Here is a 22,999-nt window from a genome sequence, read left to right on the forward strand (position 1 = left end):
AAGAATGAAATTTTGCCACCTACAACTACGTGGATGGATATAGAGTGTATTATGCTAAGCAAAATAAGTCAGTCAGAGAAAAGACAGATGCCATATGATCTCACTCATATGTGGAATTTAAGAAACAGAACACATGAGCAAAGGAGAAAGAGAGAGAGAAAGACAAACCAAGAAACAGACTTAATTACAGAGAATTCCACTCAAGGGAGCTGAGTGGGTGGATGGGTGAAATAAGGGATAGGGATTAAAGAGTACACCTATCATGATGAAAAACAAATAATAATAATAATAATAATAATAATAATAATAATAATAATAAAGGAAAAGAACCCCAAGAGCTATGCCTGAAGTCTTAAACTTCTCTGCTGTTCGCCGGTGCTTTCTTTCTCCTACAAACAACCTCTTCTAGTTTAGTAAGGCCCTGCCCGAGCATACCCTGTGGTGTTCTGTGAGTCCTTCAATGATCCGGCCTATGAAACTCATGAACTAACTAATAAGCCTAGTTAACCATTGCCCGTCTCATCCTGGAACAAACTCACTTTGGATAGAGATGCAGGTAGGCCTGTTGGTTCATACCAAACCGCTGACTTTTTGTGGCTCTCTTTGTGATGTGCCCCTGAACAAGAACATTACTAACTGGAAAATAATTCATTTGGGAAAGCTGTTTTACAATAAAGGTTATCTGAGCCAACTTATAATGGCAGGACCATAAGGCATCTGACTTCCCAGAAATGCTCTCAGAAAAAGTTTCTTCAGGCTCAGGACAGGTTTAACTGAAGTGTTACTATAGTATTCTTATTTCATGAGTCCCTGAAGCCAAAATGAGAAGTCTCACGCTTGAGAGGAAAAACGATAGTCCTTGTGTTCTTCTCCGTGGAAGGAACAGGATGGGATGGTGATGTGGACTCCTTTCTGTCACTTTTTCTCAGATATGGAAAATCTGCAATCACCCCCATAGTCTCTCATTCTCAGGGTTTGGAGATTTGGGGGGACTCTGGGAAAAAAAACAATGGTTTGCAAGACCTATCTCAATGTCTTAGATTTTAGTGAACATAGGATCCTGGGATGCTTTGTCAAAGTACAGATTCCAAGTTCCTATACTAGTGATTCTAATTCAGTAGGTCTGAGACATAGCCCAGAAAGCTGCATTTTCAGTATTAGCTGATATGAACTTCAGTTTCAAATAGAATGCCCTTGGGCAATATGAATATGTCTTGTTGAATGTCTAATATTGGACAGAGACTGGGGGAAGTGCCATGGTGCACAAAATTCTTCAGGGACACCTGCCACCCAGGCATCAGGATTGGACTGAGTCAGATCCATCTATATCTTTGCCTGTTGGCCCAAGTAAGGAGTTGCTGGTGAGTACTGCCCTACTGTCATCTCTGTTGGGTACAGAGAAAATATGGCTTTGTCCCGGCTCTAAAGTTGGATGCAGGCTGAAGAACACTTTTGCAGAGTAAGAGGTACCCCTTGTTGCTTCAATATGGAACTAGGAGAAGCTACTATGCCCATGTTTGAAGTGATCCTTGCAGTGAGAGATTTAATTCTAAATTGGATTATTACCTTTAGACTAAATGGGGACCCTCCCCCTGATCCTAAAAATGAAAGCCAAGAAACAATGAGTAAACCCCCAGCAGACTATAGACAAGCTGCTCTGGGCCCATAGCCAGGTAGGCCTGCTGGGCACACATACACATATCAGAATAATGCATATATTTTAAGGTTGTTTTTACTCCATATGCCCTGAAGCTTATTTCTAAACTTCAATAGTTCAGCCTCTTTGACATTCTTCCTTCAGGTATAAACAAATGATTGGACTATAATATGCAAGTTCTGACTAAACTGTTCTTGCTTTTTTAAAAAAAATTATTTTAACTCAACTTTGAGTTATATAACCATAAAAGAAAAGAACTAACCCAGTAAACACTATTTTTGAGAAACTGATAGGCACTTTGGATCATTTAAAACACAGTGTTTTTTTCCTCTTTAACAAACTGACTACATCTCCCTTCCTCTAAGGTGCTTAACAGTGTATTACCACAGAAGGACAAATTTTACAAAAATATTGATGGATAAAAAATCTTGGGAAAGCATACTGCACAGTAACAAGAAATGTCTTTTTCTCCATAATAATTCTGATGCAATCATTACTATGTCCCTGAATTACATCATAGATACTTCTTCACACAGAAAATTTACCTTTTCTTTTCCAACTGGTTTGGCTACAAATGTAGAGAAAGCCACACTAACAAGTTTCTCAATACCAGTGAGCATGTCCTGTACTATCACCTTGATGCTGATCTAAAATGAAAAGAAAAATAAATAAGGAAACGTTCAGCCATCCAGAAAACAGATGAGATCACAGCAATCAAAATTCAGTCATGCATTTCAATGTTCTTTTGTTTTTGAATTAAATCAGCATTTTAATTTATTTTTAAGCAACACTATTCTTTCAGTGATGTTCCATAAAATTAAAATATAACTTTTTTTCTGGGGCACCTGGGTGGCTCAGTTGGTTGAGCGTCCAACTTTTGATTTGGGCTCAGGTCATGATCTCACGGTTCATGTGCTGACAGCACGGAGCCTGCTTGTGAGTCTCTCTCTCCTTCTTTCTCTGCCTGTCTCCTGCTTATGCTTTGTCTCTCTCTCTCAAAATAAATAAACTTAAAAAAAACTTTTTTCTTATTAGAAAAATAGATATTTGACATGGAAAATTTGGTAAACATAAAAATACATAAATGATAAAAATGGAATCTGATTACCCAGAGTAAATATTATTAGTAATCCCATTACCCATATTAATAATCACTAATGTTTAGGTGAATTTTATTCCCATTTTATGTGTGTGTATGTATTTACATAAAATTATCACACTGTATTTACAGTTTCATGTTATAATTTTAAAAACTGGCATTATCTGACAAGTATTTTCTAATCCCATTATCACTATATGTGCTTTTGAAAACAAGATACTAATTAATGCCTTGTAGACCATTAAGGAGATACCCCATAACTTTTTTTAATCTTCAGTCTCTGGCTTTTATAACTGAGTTAACATGGACAAACTGCATCATGTTATCAGTAGCTTTGTTGCCTTTTTCAGAAATTTTGTTTTTCAGGAAGAGCAAGAAGGTGGCTGAGGCACTTTTTGGTGACACTACAAGGGAATGGATTTCCTTATGGGAAAAGATCTGAAGCTTAGGTCCTGAGGATTTCACTTTGTACAAGTATTGGTAAACTCAGGAATCTGTTGTTAGATTTTGGCTAATAAACACTTGCCCCACATATCCCTGATATGTAACACTATCTTCTTGGACTCATGGGCAACCTCAGGCCTCTTAGTTTAGCACTGTATTATTAACTATAGAGAACAGCTGTTTCTACATCTTCACCAACTACCTCATGTGCAAAAATAATCAATAATCCATAATTCATTTTACATCACTTACCTTATGAATGCAAGTGAGTATTTTCACAGTAACACTCAAGTTAACTCGACAGTGGTTAACCAAATTTAAACCATCCATTCTCAAGCCCACAATTCTGGAGAGTTTAAACGAGTTCCAAACACTGTCTTCTGTTAGAACAGTTAACTTAGTTATGTATGATGGCCAAATGTCTCATAAACATACGTAAGGGGGACTTTCACTTTGTGTCATGAAAAAGTAAGTCAGATTGGAATTACATCCTGCAAAAACAACTAGAAAACTGAACCAACTATTTTCACACTAGGATAGCAGACAATGTAGAAATGTCACCACTAAGAAGAGGGAAACAGACAAGAGGAACACTTGAATTTCTGGGCTCTCAGCCAGAAGGTAAGTCCCAGACTATGGCCAAGGAGGGGAAACTGAACCTTCCTGAAATGAGGAGGCAGAAATCAAGACCAACGCTCCTGGGATTTGTGGGCATTCCCAGAAAAAAATGTAACTACAAAAGGAAAGAATTCCAAAAATCTGCACACAGTCCTGTTAAGTGTTTGGGATGACACCAGTCTGACATTTACAAGGTGGACGTTTACAAGGCCAGACATGAGCACCTTCTGAGGCAAAACTGATTCCTGGGGAGTGTAACATGAGCAGTCCCGAGAACTTATGCAGAACTGAGAGTCTGGTGTTCCCACCAGCCAGACCTTATTGAATACACAACATATGCAGAGACCACAGAAGACTTCAACTTGGAAGAGGGACTAAATTAGCCCTAGTCAAGGCTAGGATTTACTTTCCTTGGGATCAGAAATCTGTGCTTTTAGGGGTGCCTGGGTGGCTTAGTCAGCTAAGCGTCCGACTCTTCATGTTGGCTCAGGTCATGATCTCACGGTTCATGAGACAGAGTCCCTTGTTGGGCTCTGTGCTGACAGCATGCAGCATGGAGCCTGCTTAGGTTTCTCCGCACCCCCCACCCCGCCCCGCTCTCTCTGGCCCTCACCCACCTCTTGAGCATGCGTGCATGCTCTTTTTCTTTCTCTCAAAAAAATAAACATTTAAAAAAGAATCTGTGCTTTTAAACTCACCGGTTTTTCTTTTCTTAGCTTTTAATCAAATTTCCTTTGGAAATTCTACCTTTTCTCATGGAATAGGAGGAAAAGGATAAAAGAAAAGGAGCTGTTATCCGTGTTTGGGCTGAATATAAGGTAGAGTGCTAGCCTGTAGTAGGGAGGCTGAGAAAGTACCATCACGATCGTTGCTGACAGAGCTGACTTTTAACACAAAGATTTCCTTTCTGATTTCAAGTGTTTTGTATTCTGTTCATAGGGATACTGGGGGAAAGTGACTAACTCAGGGTAAAACCATCACCATTAGGTATGGTTACTGTCAAATAGTTCTGTTGAATAGGAATATGGGTTGAATCCAGTACCTTATAATGTGACCTTATTTTGGAAATAGGGTGGTTCAGATGTAATTGGTTAAGGTGGGGTCATACCAGAGTAGGGTGGTCTCCTAGTCCAATGTGACTGATGTCCTTCTAAAAAGGAGGGATTTGGACACAGACCCTCAGAACACTATGTGAACATGAAGGCAGAGATCAGGATGATGTGGCAGAAGCCAAGGCAAATCACCAGAATAAAGCACTGGGACACACTCTCTCAGCCCCCAGAAAGAATCAACCCTACAGACTCCTTGATTTAGCATGTCTATCCTCTAGAGATGTGAGACAATAAATATCTGTTGTTTAAGCCATCTGGTCTGTGGTATTCCACTATGCCCTAACAAACAAATATAAGTCCCTATATATCTTTTGTGCCCAAAGATCAAAGGGACTGCTACAAACCAACATAGAAGTTGCAAAATGGGATCCAGTAAACCCTTTGCTACTGGTTCAATCAGAACAGAAAATTCAAAAGCCCCTGAGAATGCTGCATTCACAACTATGGTAAAGAAAATAAAACCGAGTGGGTGAAGAAGAAAAATCTAAACTTCCTTTCTCACTTCAGTTACTCTACCTTTCAAAAACTAGTTAATTATGGGGCTAGTTTCCACTAGAGGGTGCAGAGATGGAGAAAAAGCAGAGTCAGTATAATTAAGAAATAAGACCCATGGCTTGTAAAGAACCAAGAGAGTGCCCTTCTCCCTTATATGTTTACTTCCTATGTATCCTTCTATATAAAAATAATGTGTCGCATCACATTTAATTTTAGTAGCAGAGTTGACTAGGAAACTCAAGGTCCTTATTATTTACCTGTGACACTGACTCCAGGTTCAAGCACCTTCTGAAATTCAGAACCTCATGAACTCCAAATTATGCCAGGCCTCCTGCTCTGCCCTCTGTACACAATGAAAAGAGAGCACCAATAGGCAGAAGTAAGAAAAGAGGTCTCTTACCTCCATGCTTGTGCTGAACGCTCTGGTAACTTTCGCTTTGATGGTTATCACTTGTCCAACTCTAGTTAAAAAAAAGAGGGAGGGACCTTAGTAATCCTAGTACCTCTCATTTCAGACCTAAAGATTCACTTAAATGCATGTGCAATCACTCCTTATCACGCTGATAATGATTATGCATGAAACTTCAGGTTAATGATAACAGAAAAAGACAGTTCTACAAACAGATGCCAGTCATTGTAAACCACACATATGTTGGTTGCCTCCTATTCAAACAGAAAGAGGCCTTTGCAAAGTTGGTGTGCAAAAGGACTTCCACAATCTGCAAAGGATACTTTGAGTGTCTCACAGCTGTTTCCTTAAGAGAAGTTAAAATAGACAAGCAAACCTATACAAATGACATTTCTTTTTTAAATGTCTGTTAACAAATACAGGGAGAAACATGCAAACTGATCAACTTCACCAGGTTTACATGGACCCTCCATTCACTCTTCATGATTATAGGGATTCTGGTCATATAGTCTGAAGTTGTTCCAAACCTTCTGTGTTCAGTCCCCTCAGTTACCACCGATCCTTTAACCTTAGCAGAAGGTGAGGGTCTTCCTAATGCAATCCTCTTCAATTTTTCTCAATGACTTTCAAACTTGAACTATATCCTCCTTACTTTTCTGTTTCAGAGGAAGAACGTTAGATCTCTTTCAGAACCTCTTTCTGTACCTGTGCCCTTGTTACCTCTTCTTAGCCACCATGGCTGGCTTAGTCAGCACTTTCCTCTTTTGTACCCTCATCCTCTGCCCCTTCCCTGACTCTCCATACTAGTCTATGAAAATGTCCAAGGCTACTTCTTTCTAAAAACGTTTCTCTCCAGCCGATTCTATTTCAAATTTTTTCTCTTCTTCTCCATATTCAAACTTCCTAAAATATTCATTTCTTTTTCTAACTCACAGATTTAAAATAAAATAAAATAATAAAATTAGAGTCAATCCTCTGTAAAAAAAAAAAATAAAGCTTACACAAATCAGGGAAAGAAAAAGAAATGTTTACTGAAATGTTTAAGAAATGTTTACAACTAGTGCTGGCATTAAGCTAAGACTTCAGGATACCGTGATGAACAAGATGAGGCTCCTGACTTCAAGGAGACCAGTCTTCACTTAGGTCACCAGGATGTAAACAGATGAAGTTCAGTGCCATGAAATTTTTCAAAAGAAAAAATCGAGTATTACAAAGATAACCATAAGAAGAAGCTAATTCAGAAAGCTGGGAAAGGAGTCACAGAAGAGGTGACGTTTGAGATGGGTCTTCAAAGATGAGGATTTTGCCAGGTGCAGAGGTTTGAGGGCTTCGTTTCCCATTTACTTCTCAGCCACTTGAACCTGGCTATTGCCTCCCACATCTCATTTCCGGTCCCTGTCATTTCCTAAAAGCTAAATCCAACATCTCACCTCTTTAATGTCTTTCTTCAGGAGGCTTTCTCTTCCCTTGGATTCCAGACCAGTGTTCTCTTCTCTATCTCAGCTTCCTTCACTGGTTTCTCTTCCTTAATCCATCCCTTCAGGGTCAACATCTCCTAAATTTCTGTCCTTTATCCTATTCTCTTCTCACTACACCCTCTTCTTAGAAGACCTTGTTCTTGTCCATGATTCTGTCATCTCTATTAAAATGATTCTCTAATCTCCATCTTTAGCCTGGACATCATTCTTGAAACTCAGAGCCATATTTCCAAATTCTCTCAACAGATTCAACTAATAGTTATGGAGGCTCTACTAGACTTAGTGTTAACAACCTCCACACACATTCCAATTTAACTTAATCTTTACATCCAGCATATGCAACCAAACCAATTTTCTTTTTTCTTTATATTTGTTCCTTTTAAAGTTCCTAGCTCTGTTTGGTAAAATTTCTAGAAGAGATTTGCAGTAATAGTGCCAGGCAGAGTTAAGAGTCCCTCTCCAAAGCTACTATGATACTTTGTACTCATCAACTACTAAAATGTTATGCTTCTCTGTCTCTCAGACTTGGAGTTGGGGGGGGGGGGGCAGAGCAGAAGCCATTTTTCTTGTTTTGTGAACCTGTCCTGCCTTTAAAAGTAGGAGAATTCCAAGAACCTGGTTCTCCACACCAATCTCCCGATATTGAATGTCAAATGAATGGAATAACTGAAATCTCAACTAAATAAAACCAATTTCATAGCATGGCATTCAAAGTCTTCTGTTATGTAGCTCCAGTCCACTGCTGGGCATCACCTCTCTGCAGACCAGACTCTTCCTGAACACTCTCTGCTCCTTCCCATCTTGGTGCTTAGGTTCTTACAAGTGCCTCATTGTGTGAAGTTGTTTTCCTATTCACCAGAAAAAAGTCTATGCCTCAGTTAAGGCACACATCAAATGCTACTCCTCTATGGTAAAATTCTCGTTGATTTTCTAATCAAAATGTGCACCTTTTAAACTACCCCACAGAACGGAGTTTGTATCTCACCCAAGGGCTGCATCCTAGCATGCTTTCTATTCTGATGATTATGTGTTTGTCTGACTCTCACCAGACTGAGTGACCACTCCACTTCAAAATTGTGCCATAATCAAATATTTATGTATCTTACTGAGTCCATTGCAGTATTTTTTGTATAGGCAATAAATACTGAAGAATTTAATTTAATTTAATTTAATTAATTAATATATGATATGGTTTATAAACAAATACATGGTTTTGTTTAACTTTTTTTTTAATATGAAATTTATTGTCAAATTGGTTTCCATACAACACCCAGTACTCATTCCAACAGGTGCCCTCCTCAAAACCCATCACCCACCCTCCCCTCCCTTCCACCCCCCATCAATCCTCAGTTTGTTCTCAGTTTTTAAGAGTCTCTTATGTTTTGGCTCCCTTCCGCTCTCTTTTTTTTTTGCCTTCCCCTCCCCCATGGTCTTCTGTTAAGTTTCTCAGGATCCACCTAAGAGTGAAAACATATGTTATCTGTCTTTCTCTCTATGACTTATTTCACTTAGCATAACACTCCAGTTCCATCCACATTGCTACAAATGGCCAGATTTCATTCTTTCTCATTGCCAAGTAGTATTCCATTGTGTATATAAACCACAATTTCTTTATCCATTCATCAGGTGATGGACATTTAGGCTCTTTCCATAATTTGGCTATTGTTGAGAGTGCTGCTATAAACATTGGAATACAAGTGCCCCTGTGCATCAGCATTCCTGTATCCCTTGGGCAAATTCTTAGCAGTGCTATTGCTGGGTCATAGGGTAGGTCTATTTTTAATTTTTTGAGGAACCTCCACACTGTTTTCCAGAGTGGCTGCACCAATTTGCATTCCCACCACCAGTGCAAGAGGGTTCCCATTTCTCCACATCCTCTCCAGCATCTATAGTCTCCTGATTTGTTCATTTTGGCCACCCTGACTGGCATGAGGTGGTATCTGAGTGTAGTTTTGATTTGTATTTCCCTGATGAGGAGCGACATTGAGCATCTTTTCATGTGCCTGTTGGCCATCTAGATGTCTTCTTTAGAGAAGTGTCTTTTCATGTTTTCTGCCCATTTTTTCACTGGATTATTTGTTTTTCGGGTGTGGAATTTGGTGAGCTCTTTATACATTTTGGATACTAGCCCTTTGTCCGATATGTCATTTGCAAATATCTTTTCCCATTCCGTTAGTTGCCTTTTAGTTTTGTTGGTTGTTTCCTTGGCAGTGCAGAAGCTTTTTATCTTCATGAGGTCCCGATAGTTCATTTTTGTTTTTAATTTCCTTGCCTTTGGAGATGTGTCAAGTAAGAAATTGCTGCGGCTGAGGTCAGAGAGGTCTTTTCCTGCTTTCTCCTCTAGGGTTTTGATGGTTTCCTGTCTCACATTCAGGTCCTTTATCCATTTTGAGTTTATTTTTGTGAATGGTATAAGAAAGTGGTCTAGTTTCATCCTTCTGCATGTTTCTGTCCAGTTCTCCCAGCACCATTTGTTAAAGAGACTGTCTTTTTTCCATTGGATATTCTTTCCTGCTTTGTCAAACATTAGTTGGCCACACTTTTGTGGGTCTAGTTCTGGGGTTTCTATTCTATTCCATTGGTCTATGTGTCTGTTTTTGTGCCAATACCATGCTGTCTTGATGATGACAGCTTTGTAGTAAAGGCTAAAGTCTGGGATTGTGATGCCTCCTGCTTTGGTCTTCTTCAAAATTACTTTGGCTATCGGGGTCTTTTGTGGTTCCATACAAATTTTAGGATTTCTTGTTGTAGCTTCGAGAAGAATGCTGGTGCAATTTTGATTGGGATTGCATTGAATGTGTAGATAGCTTTGGGTAGTACTGACATTTTGACAATATTTATTTTTCCCACACATGAGCACGGAATGTTTTTCCATTTCTTTACAACTTCTTCAATTTCCTTCATAAGCTTTCTATAGTCTTCAGCATATGGATCTTTTACACCTTTGGCTAGATTTATTCCTAGGTATTTTATGCTCCTTGGTGCAATTGTGAATGGGATCAGTTTCTTTATTTGTCTTTCTGTTGCTTCATTATTAGTGTATAAGAATGCAACTTATACATTTCTGTACATTGATTTTGTATCCTGCAACTTTGCTGAAGTCATGTATCAGTTGTAGCAGACTTTTGGTGGAGTCTATCGGGTTCTCCATGCATAATATCATGACATCTGCAAAAAGTGAACGCTTGACATCATCATTGCCAATTTTGATGCCTTTGATTTCCTTTTGTTGTCTGATTGCTGATGTTAGCACTTCCAACACTATGTTAAACAACAGCGGTGAGAGTGGACATCCCTGTCATGTTCCTGATCTCAGGGGGAAAGCTCTCAGTTTTTCCCCATTGAGGATGATATTAGCTGTGGGCTTTTCATAAATGGCTTTTATGATGTTTAAGTATGTTCCTTCTATCCTGACTTTCTCGAGGGTTATTATTAAGAAAGGATGCTGAATTTTGTCAAATGCTTTTTCTGCATCGATTGACAGGATCATATGGTTCTTTTCTTTTATTAATGTGATGTATCACATTGATTGATTTGCAAATGTTGAACCAGCCCTGCATCTGTCTGGGCTACTTGCACACTGCCAGGCTTATGGTGCTGCTTTGATGGGATCTGGTGTATTAGCCAGGGTGGATCTTCAAGGTGCACAGGGGTGGGAGGGGCAGACTCAGCTCGCTTTGCCTTTGGTGGTCCGCTTAGGGAGGGGCCTTGTGGCACTGGGAGGTAGGCAGATCTGTCGGAGGGATGGATCCACAGAAGCACAGCGTGGGGTGTTTGCGCAGTGCAAACAAGTTCCGTGAGGGAAACTGGTTCCCTTTGGAGTTTGGCTGGGGGATGGGCGAGGGAGATGGCACTGCCTAGCACCTTTGTTCCCCACCAAGCTGAGCTCTGTCTTCCAGGGCTCAACACCTCTCCCTCCCAGTGTCCTGTTGCCCTCCTGCTCTCCAAGCAGAGCTGTTGACTTTTAACATTCCAGATGTTAAGTCCCGCTGGCTGTCAGAACTCACGCAGTCCGGCCCCTCTGCTTTTGCAAGTCAGACTCGGGGACTCTGCCTTGCCAGGTGGGCTGCCCTCCACTGCCCCAGCTCTATCCCACCAGTCCGTGTAGCGCGCACCGCCTCGCCGCCCTTCTTACCCTCTTCCGTGGGCCTCTTATCTACGCTTGGCTCCAGAGAGTCCGTTCACCTAGTCTTCTGGCGGTTTTCTGGGTTATTTAGGCAGATGTGGGTGGAATCTAAGTGATCAGCAGGACGTGGTGAGCCCAGTGTCCTCGTACACCGCCATCTTCTCCCAATCCATCAATATATGGTTTTCTGTAGGTAGCTTTCAATTTTCTCTTTATATGATTCAGGTCCCATGTAAAAAATAGAAGAAGGCCCCTTTCCATGATGTTAGTGGCCACAAATCCTTTTTGATAACACCAACACAAAATGGCATAAAAAAACTAACCCATATTTCAGTGATGAGATTGCTAGTTAAGTGTAAATTACAGAATTTAAGTTTGGAAAGTACGTGATAGATACTTTATTACAATACACTTTTGGAACTCCTAAATTAATAATGGCACTTCATCTAGTCTTAAGTAAGTTTGGGTTTATAGTAATTTGTAATTTTGCTGATATACAAACTCCTATCAATTTTTTCTACTTCAAGGAAAATCACATAGCTAGTATGTGAGCTTAGTCAGTGGATCTCTATCTGCATCTGCAAGACTCTAGAATGTCAAGAGCTCTTTCAGTGACACTGCAGCTGCCTGTGAGAACAACCATTGAAAAGTGTTCAGTAAAAGTTGCTGATCACAAAAGCAGAAACAGTGGGTTGGGAAAAGCACTGGATTAAGCATAAGGAAATCCAGACTCTAAGCACCCTCTGTCTCCTGGCTTGCTTGGGGAATTAGGCCTCAGTTTCTTGTTGTTACAAAGAGAAAGCTGGGCTGACCTATAAAGGTCTCTCCATGTCTATGATTCTAATTTCTACCAAAAATGTCTTCTGTATCAGCTTTGAAGAAGTGATTTTTTTATGCATGTGGTTTCATTTAACTTAATTTTGCTTGTATCTAAATAAATAAATGCCAAACAGGTAAATGTAAACAGTAAGGTTGGGGAGATAAACTGAGTATCTCATTGGACAAGACTACTTAGGGCTTGAAAACAATGCCAACTACCCCCATGGTCCTTGAGAACCATCCAAGACCAGAAACAGATGACTTTCTCTCTTCCTTTTCCTTTTAAGTTATGTTCATGTCTTCAAGGATCAAGATATTCAGGGAAAAACAAAAACAAAACCAGAGATACAAACATAAAAACATATAATCCTCCTTAAAAAAAAACATATAACGCTAATTTATTACAGTTATTAGTATAAACTATTTATTTTTTAAATGTTTACATTTATTTATTTTGAGACAGAGAGAGAGACAGCACGAGAGGGACAGATGGGCAGAGGGAGAGAGAAAGAATCCCAAGCAGGCTCCCTGCTGCCAGCATAGAGCCTCATGTGGGGCTTGACCCCACAAACGAGAAGATTATGACCTGAACCGAAATCTAGAGTCAGACACTCAACCAACTGAGCCGCCCAGACACCCCTAGTATAAACTCTTTAAAAAACAAATAATTCTTAATTCTGTCCACTGGAAAAAATCTAGAAACAATGACCAACCCTATATAAATGAGCACATTTTCTGCCCAAATTGTGATCTCTACTTACAATTTCTTTTGAAGAAATTTATGACTAAGTTTTTGTAAGGAAATGTAAAAGATGAGCCCATCTTGTCAGAATTGAAATGCATCAAATATGTTAAAATCCATGGGCTTACAATGACACTAAATAAAGAGAAAGAATTAAGCTTGTCTTTCCTAGACAAACTTTACTTAAGGGTAACTAAGTAATTAATGAGATAACGAGTCTCTCTACACAAATACTTCAGAAAATAAATGAAAAACAAATGATAGTATAGCACATTACCATTCTGCCAATATGTAATGAAATAATGGTTCTAAGTAATGATCATTAGACATTACGTGCTCTTGACGAGAACTAATTTTACCAAAATATCAAACCTTCATCTGACCAATTTTTAGATGTAACTATCATTGTATAAGAAATACAAAGGGTGGGTGAACAGGTTAAACAGGGATACAATGAGCAAATACAAAATGTAAACTCTACAGAACAAATGACCAGGTTTCTTTAAAAAAAAAACAAAAAACTAGGAGAAAAGAAAGAAGAGAAATTTTATGTTAAAAGCCCTATCAACCATATTCAATCCTGATTCAAGAAACCAATTGTTTAATTTTTTAAAAAATATCTTTTGAGGTCATTGGGAATAATGATTTCTGTTAATGGTATTGTTATTATATTATTATGTTTTCTAAAAGAGTCCTTATCATATAGAAATATATAATGAAATATTCATAAATGATGCCTGGGATTTCCTTTCACAATAATCTAGGTGTGTGGGGAAGTATGGAGAAGTAGTGATAAAACAAGAGTTTCCATGAGCTTATTATTATTGTAGTTAGGTGATGGTCCTTGGGGATATACTGTACTCTTCTATTTTTGTAAAATTTGAAACATTTGTTAATCTTGAAATTTTCTACAATAGGAGATGGTAAAGCACATAAACGCTCTCACACATTAAATGTTTTTCATAATTTAACATTTGTATTCACATGAATTAACGTTCACTCAACAACTTAATGATGAAATTCACCATCATAGATACTCTTATTATCATTAATTATTCTTCTTGTAGAGGAAGGAGCCATTAAGAATCAGCTTTTAGAAATCCAGCTCTGCCTCATACCAGAATGCCATCTATTTGGAGAGCTATTTCTCAATAAAACCAGGACTATGAATTTCTACTTCAAAGTGTTTACTAAAAGTAGGTCCTGCAATTACTATTTTATTGATTTACATTAGGTCAAATATTTAATTAACAAATTGGATCATTGACTCCAAATAAACAAGCATAGGTAATGCAAATATATGCTGCAAATGAGCCAAAAAGCCCAGGAGAAAGGTGTGATAGAGCAATACCACTTACCTAGCTGTCTCCTCAAATTGTATGTCATCCACTGAGGCTGTAACACAGGAAATCCCAGCATGCTTTTCAGCTTCAAAAACAGGCAAAAATGTGTTAATTAATAGTTATGTTTAAATATTTCAGCATAAGGGAAAAGAATAAAAGTTAAATGGATGTATTCTAGTAACTCATCCTCTGGTTCAGTGAAGTGCCACTATGCCCACGCTTAGAGATGACCTGGATCAATGACAGTTCTTTTGCTCTGTAAGTTGTACTTCTACTGAATGGAAATTATTGTACTGTCTTTGATTTGAAATTCAAAACCAATACCTAGTATATCTAGCTATTTAAATAGCAATTTTATTAAGTTAGTACCAACTTTAAATATTTTGTTAGATATGACCCTTCTTTTGCTTTAAAAACAATTCATCAAAGCTGTATCCATTATCCCACATAACCAGAAGCTGATTATATTTAGACCACTTAACAAGTATAAGTACTGAATAGTATAGGAGACACTGACATCAGACCCCAAATTGGACAGCAACTTCTCTTGAGTAGCAGAGAAATATCCAGCATCTATTAGGTATTTAGTCAATATTTATTGTTCATTATTACCAAATTCTGTATGCAGTAATTATGTTGGAGAGGAGAATATTAAATAGGGTATAAAGAGATTAGGGAAGAACCCTAGCTATCCATATTCCATGCCTGCATTTAATTTGTTGAGATATTTTTTGATTGTTGATTTTGCTTTATATAAAAATATCATAACTTAATCTCTTTAGGAAAAATGTTGACATGTGCTTCTGTCAGAATTTGATTTTGACGAACATTCAGCTAAAACCCAAACAGACTGCACCGGCTTTTTAAGTGCTTTGAACCTCATTTTAATTTTGGAGACTTCACTCTTTATTCTTCACACTTTTAGAGACATGAAAAAGAAAGACAGTGAATTATACTAAAATTGTATTCTTTGTGTGGATTACTTTAACTACAATATTACTTGATAGTGCCAGGTAAAGAGACATGGGGAAATACTCCAGAGAGCAGCTATTTAGAACACTCCTCTCTATAATCTAATTTGTAGAAAATTGCACATTCTGGTTTTATAAGTTGGAAATAACTAGCTGTTCTTCCAAACATGCACATAATACAAACTGAGTTACCAGAAAACTAACCATAGTTAGTGTGTGATTGATGGAGAGGGAATGACTGCCTTCCCAGGTATAAAGTTCAGTGAGAGGAAGGGAATGTAAAAGTACCAGACTCTAGAAATACTCAAGATGGGCTCAATTGAATTCAGTGTATCAAACATTTGTTAAATTCCTACTGATTTCCCAATACTGAGAAGTCAGTGTTATCTCTTAATAAGTCTGCTCAGTGACAATTAGAGAGCCAGCTATAGTAGATGACATTTTAGAGCTTAAGATTTCCAGAGAACTGCCAGATCCTTGCAAATACAGGCTATAAGACATTCACTAAGGAGTACCTAATAGACATTCATTCCAGTTACCTGAGAGAACAGGATGTTGAGTTTATTAAACTATTCTTGTTAATAAAATGTTACCATGTATGCCAATATGAATAACCAGTTTTGAATGATTTAAATGATAACTAAAGTGCAATAATCAATAAGACTAATTTTTTTTATTTTTATATATTTTGATTGTATATATCGAGTATCTATTATGTATATACAGCACTATACTAGATTGCATTAGGGATCATGAACGAATATTATCATAATAATAGTTGCCATTTATTAAGCATTTATTATTGACCAGACACTGAACTAAGTATTTATGCATGTCAATTACATGAGGTTGGTACTATTACTAGTTTCATTTTACAAACGAGGAAATCCAGGCTTGGAAAGATTGAATACAATGTTCTAAATAGTGATTTTGACTACAGAAGCAATAGGAACTCTCAGAACAGACCAACCAAGGAACACTATTCAGAGAAGTGCTTAGCTAAAGATGGGCTTCAGATGCTCAACAGCCATGGTTTACACTATAGACTTTTAAGGGTCATGAAATTAAAAATAGAAAATAGAAATATGGGGACCCAACATATGATCACAATTTTTATGTGTGATTATATGCAGTTGTTTTGTTTACAAGTGTGTCAGATATTAATTTAACAGGACCAGCTTGCTCTGGTTCTTGATTTTGACTGTCTTTCATACAGTATGCTAATCAAAGTGGAGAAACTCTAAAGCTATTACTGATTTCCCAGGGGAAACAGAGAAGCTGGAAACAGTAGCAGACTAGGTAAGTGGTTGTAATCCAGGTATGAGATGATGACTGATTAAAATGGTGGCATCTCCATTCATTCATTCCTTTAACTAATATTGACTGAATACCTGCGCTGTGTTAGCCTCTATGTAAGGTGATGAAAATGTAAAACAGCCATGATCTCTGTTCTCTTGGAGACTAGTGGAAGCCATGGATTAATTAAAGGAATAAATAACAAAATGAATTAAGTGCCCTGAAGAAAACATCAATTTTATGGGAGTCATAACATGAGAAACTAGACCTAGGGAGGATGTCAGGGCAGATGTCCAAGTGGAGGGGATGCTTCAGCTGATATGTGAAGGATGAGTAGGATAAAAATAGATGTGTTGAGGAGGAAGAAGAGAGAAAAGGAGAGCACACTGAGCAAAAGGAACTGCAAAGATCCTGATCAAAGTCTTTAAGGATAAAATGCAGAAAGCAAGAAGGAGAGCTGGTAAGGCTGAAGGGTTGGCTGAGAATGGACTATGCACAGGGCCTTGAAGCTCTTGGTTGACAGTTTTATAATTATTATTTAAGATATTGGTTCACTGTCTTATGGATTCCATTGTTTCTGATGAGGTCATAAGTAATTCTAACCAGTGTTCTCCTATGTATAGCACAGTGTTTTTCTCTGCCAGCTTTTAAGATTTTCTTTTCATCATAGTTTGCCTGTGATAGATGTGAGGTTTTGTTTTGTTTTGTTTTGTGTTTGTATTAATCTTGCTTGGTGTCCTATGATCTCGAATCTGTAAATGTATGTCTTTCACCACATATGGGAAAATTTCAGCTACTATTTCTTTAAATGTTTGTTTTATGCCTCAGACTTTCTCTCATTTCTTTTGGGGCTTCTTTTACATGTATGTTATACTTTTTGATGTGGTTTTGATATATCTGTTCACTTGTTCATTTTTTAAATTCATCTTTTCCCTTTTCTTCAGACTGAATAATTTTTATTGTCCATCTTTATGTTTACTTACTCTCCTCCAATCAGCTGTTAAGCCTATCCAGTGAATTTTTAAATTTCAGATACTGTAATTTTCAGTTTGGGAATTTTCATTTGGTTCTTTTTTTAGTTTCTACTTCTCTCTTGAGACTTACTATCTTTTCATTCTTTATGATGATTTTTATTTTATGATGAGTTTTTATTACATCCTCAAGCATACTTATTATAGCTGCTATAGAATAATGGATGCTTAATTCTAACACTCGGATGATCGAGGCTTGATCACCATTATCTTTTCACTTAAGAATGCATCATATTTTCCTGTTTCTTTGTATATAAAGTAATTTTGGACTATATCCTAGCCACTGTGAGTGATACATTGTAGAAATTATGGGTTCTTACATGTTTCTCTAAAGAGTATTGTTTTGTTTTGTTTTGTTTTTCCAAGTAAGTACTTAACTAAATTCCCACTATAAAACTCTATCTCCCTAGAGGTTGTAACAGCCCTTTCCCAATTCTTTTGGCATCATCTAGCAAGGCTGGAGTTTCTTCTATGCATACATGATTCAAGCTTCACCAGAGATTTGAGCCAAAAATATAGATAGATTATACAGCTCTGCCTCTTCAGTTCTCTCCTCTCTTGAAACTTCCTCCTCACATTTAAGTAGCTGTGTTTTCCCCAAATCCTATAGCTCTTCAAATCAGCAAGTCTGTGGGTTTTCCATCAAAAATTTAGCTGGGAGCAGAATAAGGTCTTTCTTCAGGCTTAAAGGCATTAAAAAACCAAAACAAAACAGAGAAAGTTAGCTAGTACCATTCTCTTCTTCCAAGTGTTGACTTCCAAGTGTTTAAATCTGCTTTTTTTCACCTGTCAGTTGCCCATAAGTAGGTTTTATTTACTGTTTTTTCCAAAGTTTATAGCAGTTATCTATGTGCCTTTTTTTTTCCTAATAGATACTTACTATGCCAGAAGAGGAACCTTTGTAACTCTTGATAAAGAAGACAGTGGGGGAAGATAAACAACAAATGATATGATCAGATTAGCACCTTCAAAAAATATTTTAGATTAGTGTGGAGAGGACACCAGAATGAATGGAGATGATCAGTTTAGAAACCACTGCTGAAGTTCACATGAAGGATGATGATAGGTTGGCCTAGGTGGTGGCAGTGGAGCCACAGCAAGGTGGTTGGGTTTGAGTGATTTCTTTAAGGTAACACTGATAGGACTTAGTTCATGGGTTGGGTATGTGGAAGAGGAAGCAAGGTAGAGAGAGGTATCAAGAAGGGATGACTTCTAGATTTTTGACTTGTGTTACTGTATGGACTGCATCCCATTCCTAATAGAGTGAACCCTGGACAAGATTCAGAAATGCAATACAGAAAAGGGTGAGTTTGTGATATTTCAAAATAAGAAATGTATACAGAGGGTGGAGAATGACTCAGATATGGTTTCATTCCTCTAGGCTTAAGGAATGACTAGAAAAATGGGACTACTGACAGAAATGAGGTTTAATGCCAAAATGATAGTGAACATATTTAATCTTTATTTAAATATTGAGAAGATCTTTTGGAATCTAGCAGTGTCTGGGTGTCACAGAAGAGCCTTAGGTCCATGGCTGGGATCATTATTTATCATAGTAATGGGCCTGTGGAAAAGTGCTGGTCAACAAGGAACTCTGGCTGGGAAAATGCCAGGAAAACCAGTTTTTGTATTATTCTTATCATAGAAAGGACAGCACTATGGCGGAACATTTCTCTGCCACAGATTCTGTTGCACCTTGACTAAATAACGTCCCTTGCTTATGTGGTGCTTCTCACCATAGAGTGTTTAACACAGGTATTTCCACGTTTCCAAACTAACTTTATCATAAAGGTTTCTTTAATGTTGTATTATTAGCAACAGAGCTATTAATCCAAAGCAGTTGGTTACCAATTGAATCAGTCTATGGCCTGAGTTTCCAAAGATGTAAAAAGGCAGACACTTTTATGACAATTGCAGCACAGCAACTGTTTATTCTTTACAGGACAGAAGCACAAAATGATCACTTCATTATTCACATAATGTATTCAGTTGCCTTGGCAATAGGCATCATTTTTATCAGCAACCTCAGTGATTTTTACACTTGTTTCCCTTAGATGGGAATTAATTTTACATTTATTCTTCCATTATTTATGTTATTATAATCAACCTCAAATACTGATAAAAACTGTTAAGAGAGAAACCAAACAGACCTATCAACAAGCATAAAACAAACAAACAGATTGGCATGAATATATGACTAAATTTTGGGGGCGGTTAACACACAGGGGATTAGAAACTCTATTGCTACTCAGTGAGAAAAGCGGGGTTCTGTCATCATCTGAACTTTACTTTTGTCCTTTGTAAAATAAGAGTCCTAAGAAACATGATCTTAAGCTCCTTCCAGCTTTAGTTTTTAATCTTAACATATTTTCCTTCACAATATACCTTTGCCGGGTCTGTTCCTGCGTTATGCAAAGCCTGACTTCATTTCGGAAATGAGATTCCAAGTTTTGGACCCATTCATCACCAACCTACCTATCCATGAAAGCAGAGGTTTTTGTTTAGTGCTTACTAAGCACTGGAGAACTAACTTTAGCTTAAATGCGAATTGGCCAGGCAGAAAATAAAGAGGTGAAGAGATCAACACACAAAATAATTACAGACTGTGCTAAGCAGTAGGAAGGAAATAAAAAAGGGCATTCTGCTAAAATTGCTGGAAGAGTACAAATGTAAACAAGTGGTCAAGAAAGACTTCTCTGAGGAAAGGCTGTTTAAGCTGAGATGTAATGCATGGAAAGGGCAAAAGAAGGTCATAATGGTAAAATGAGAAGCAGGTGCAAAGGTCCTGAGAGGAGACGAAATAAGGTGTGGTAGCAACAAACTGAATGCAGAAGCAGATGTAAGAAAGGAGTAATCTATCAAACTAGATAGTAAAGAGATTTGCAACAATGTAAACCAAGAGCATGCCTTTAAGCATAGTTTTATTACTGGTGAAAATAGTTATTTTTCAATAAAATTATGTCATGGGTTTATTCTTGTTCTTTTTAAATGAATTCATTTTAAAAGATTTTGAGGGTCTCCTGGGTGGCTCAGTCAGTAGGGCATCTAAGTTCGTCTCAGGTCATGATCTCAGGGTTGCTGAGTTTGAGCCCATCATCAGGCTCACTGCTGTCAGCCCAGAGCCCGCTTGGGATCCTCTGCCCCCCACCCCCCACCTCTCTCTGCTGCCCCAACCCAGCTTGTGCCCTCTCAAAAAATAAATATTTTAATAACAAAAGATTTCGGTGATGGTCAATATCAACAAAATAACCCACATAAACAAAAGTGCGGGGTCCTCACTTACCTAATGGGGTAAAGGAGTCCTGAGGCTGAAAGGTTTGAGAATCACTGGTCTAGGTTATTCCCGGTGTTGGATGAACTACCGCAACTGTTAGGGTCCCCAACTACTCACAACTGGAAATACTCTCTCCTTGCCTCTCTCTCCTCACGGACCCCGGGTTCAGGAATGGTGAGGACTGGGGCGCCAAGCGTCTGCTTCCGTACTGGGGTGGGTCGGCCTGCACCCCTGGCCTCGGGATCCTCTCATGTCCCGACCCCCACCACCCCACATCCCGGTATCCAAGCCGGCCCGCCACCCCCGCCACGCCGGCCTTCCGCGCTCCCCTTCCGCCCCCCCCCCCCCCCCCCACAGCGGCCCTCCGCGTCGGCCCCCTACCAGCCAGGCAGGCGGTGGCGTCGATCCACTTGAGAAGCTGCCCCGCGCTCAGCTCGCCGCGCGGGTTGGCGTGCGCGGGCTGGATGGCCTGGCTCATGCGCACCTCGGCGGGCTCGGGGGGCTCCATAGCCGGGCCCGCCGCGAAGCCCCTGGGCTGAGGGCGTCGGGCCGAGCAGGTCAGCACGGAAACCACGCTCGCTCCGCAGGGCACCGGCGCCGCAGCCCTGGGCCCGAACCCCGCGCCCCGCGGGCCGCCAGGGCCCGTCCGGTGCACTGGCACGTGGGATTCGAGGTCCCGGGAATATCGCGAGGAGCGCGAAAGAGATCTCTCTTGGGTGTCAGAAGCCAAATCCGGGGCCACCAAGCTTGGCAAAGCTGGAAGCAGCCCGAATTTCTCAAGTGTAAAGGGAGGACAGCAGTACTCAGGTCAGAGGACTGTAGAGAGAATTAAATGAAGTAATGTACGTAACTCATAGCGTGTGCCTGGCTGAGGTAATACAGGTGTTTGCTAAGTAAATAAGTAGTGAGGATAACAGCCATCTGAAGAACTTGACAGACGGTGGGAGGTTAAGGATTGATTTGTTAAATGTTGTCCAGAGAATGCGGACATTTTGCTTTAGAAACTGATTTTAGAGTGTTTGACTACCTTTTCTTTCCCCTGGCTGTTCACTGCCAGGTAGAGTGGACCCTCACTCCTCAAGCCCTAGTTCAAAATACACCTTCTGATTCTTAGGATGTTAAAATAGCTCCCCCAAACCCTTTGTTATTGATCAGTTTGTTGTGAAATTACCCCCACCGCCAAGCAAACACAAAGTGCTGATGTTTGCAGGGACATGAGAGTCACTCAACAAAGAAAGGCAATATTTTGGTTTTAATCTAGAGAATTTAAGATTAGAAACTGTCGCCTCACTATTGATGCCAGCAAATCCCAAGAGACTCTTTTCAGGAGACAAAATCTAGAATATTAAATGAGAATTTTCATTCTCAGCTGTTAACACAAAGCAGCCATTACTTTCTAGAGTTGAAATCAGTGACTTTACAAAGCAGTTCTCATTCAGGAAATAGAGACACCAGAAAACCTCCAGCATCTAATAGATTCATAGTTATTGTATTGTTAGGGGTGGCTGCACCCAGGAGAGCATTTGCAGGTGAAGAAATGGAAGCCTGGAGAGATGAAGCAACATGTCAGACATAATAGGAACAGCTAAGAAAGTAGGAGCATGTGGCTTAAACTTGGGGCTCCTGATTGTCCAAAGTAGCTTACCACAAAACCTAATCGCTTTCAACAAATTGGTGATGCTTTCTCATTCCTTTACAGCCTGCTAAGCCCCAGCCTAGAGACGTTGGAATGGGACATTCTGGCAATTTTGCTTTTCCTTTTTTTTTTTTTTTTTGCAAAGATCCATATTTCTTTTTTATTTTTTTTCAATATATTGCTTTTCCTTTTAAAGATGTTTTGAGGGAGAGAGCCAAACCATAAGAGACTCTTAAAAATGAGGATAAACTGAGGATTGATGGGCGGTGGGAGGGGGGGAGGGTGGGGGATGGGCATTGAGGAGGGCACCCGTTGGGATGAGCGCTGGGTGTTGTATGGAAACCAATTTGACAATAAATTTCATATTAAAAAAAAATAACAGGGCTATAAAAATCTAAAAAAAAATATGTTTTGAAAGAGGTTTCTGTCCCACATAAGCATACATACAA

The 22,999-nt window shown here is 39.0% G+C and overlaps 1 protein-coding gene across 4 annotated transcripts in view; it reads right to left on the reverse strand.

Moving 5' to 3' along the window:
• The window catches only part of ACOT12 (acyl-CoA thioesterase 12), a 48,611-nt gene extending 27,189 nt beyond the window's left edge, over positions 1-21,422 (reverse strand). For 2 of the 4 annotated variants that reach the window (XM_042942485.1, XM_042942465.1), the window contains exons 1-4: positions 20,924-21,155; positions 14,358-14,427; positions 5,826-5,886; positions 2,203-2,304 (exon numbers count right to left, since the gene is read on the reverse strand). In XM_042942485.1, the coding sequence (XP_042798419.1) occupies positions 2,203-2,304; positions 5,826-5,831 (108 nt within the window). In that variant the 5' untranslated portion in view covers positions 5,832-5,886; positions 14,358-14,427; positions 20,924-21,155. Of the gene's footprint in view, positions 1-2,202; positions 2,305-5,825; positions 5,887-11,447; positions 11,471-14,357; positions 14,428-20,923; positions 21,156-21,295 lie in introns of those variants that run through there. The other 2 variants (XM_042942463.1, XM_042942475.1) reach the window with 2 other exon arrangements.
• Positions 21,423-22,999: the final 1,577 nt, after the last annotated feature.

This window comes from Panthera leo, chromosome A1 (assembly GCF_018350215.1).
Source record: "Panthera leo isolate Ple1 chromosome A1, P.leo_Ple1_pat1.1, whole genome shotgun sequence".
In the NCBI taxonomy this organism is placed as follows: domain Eukaryota; kingdom Metazoa; phylum Chordata; class Mammalia; order Carnivora; family Felidae; genus Panthera; species Panthera leo.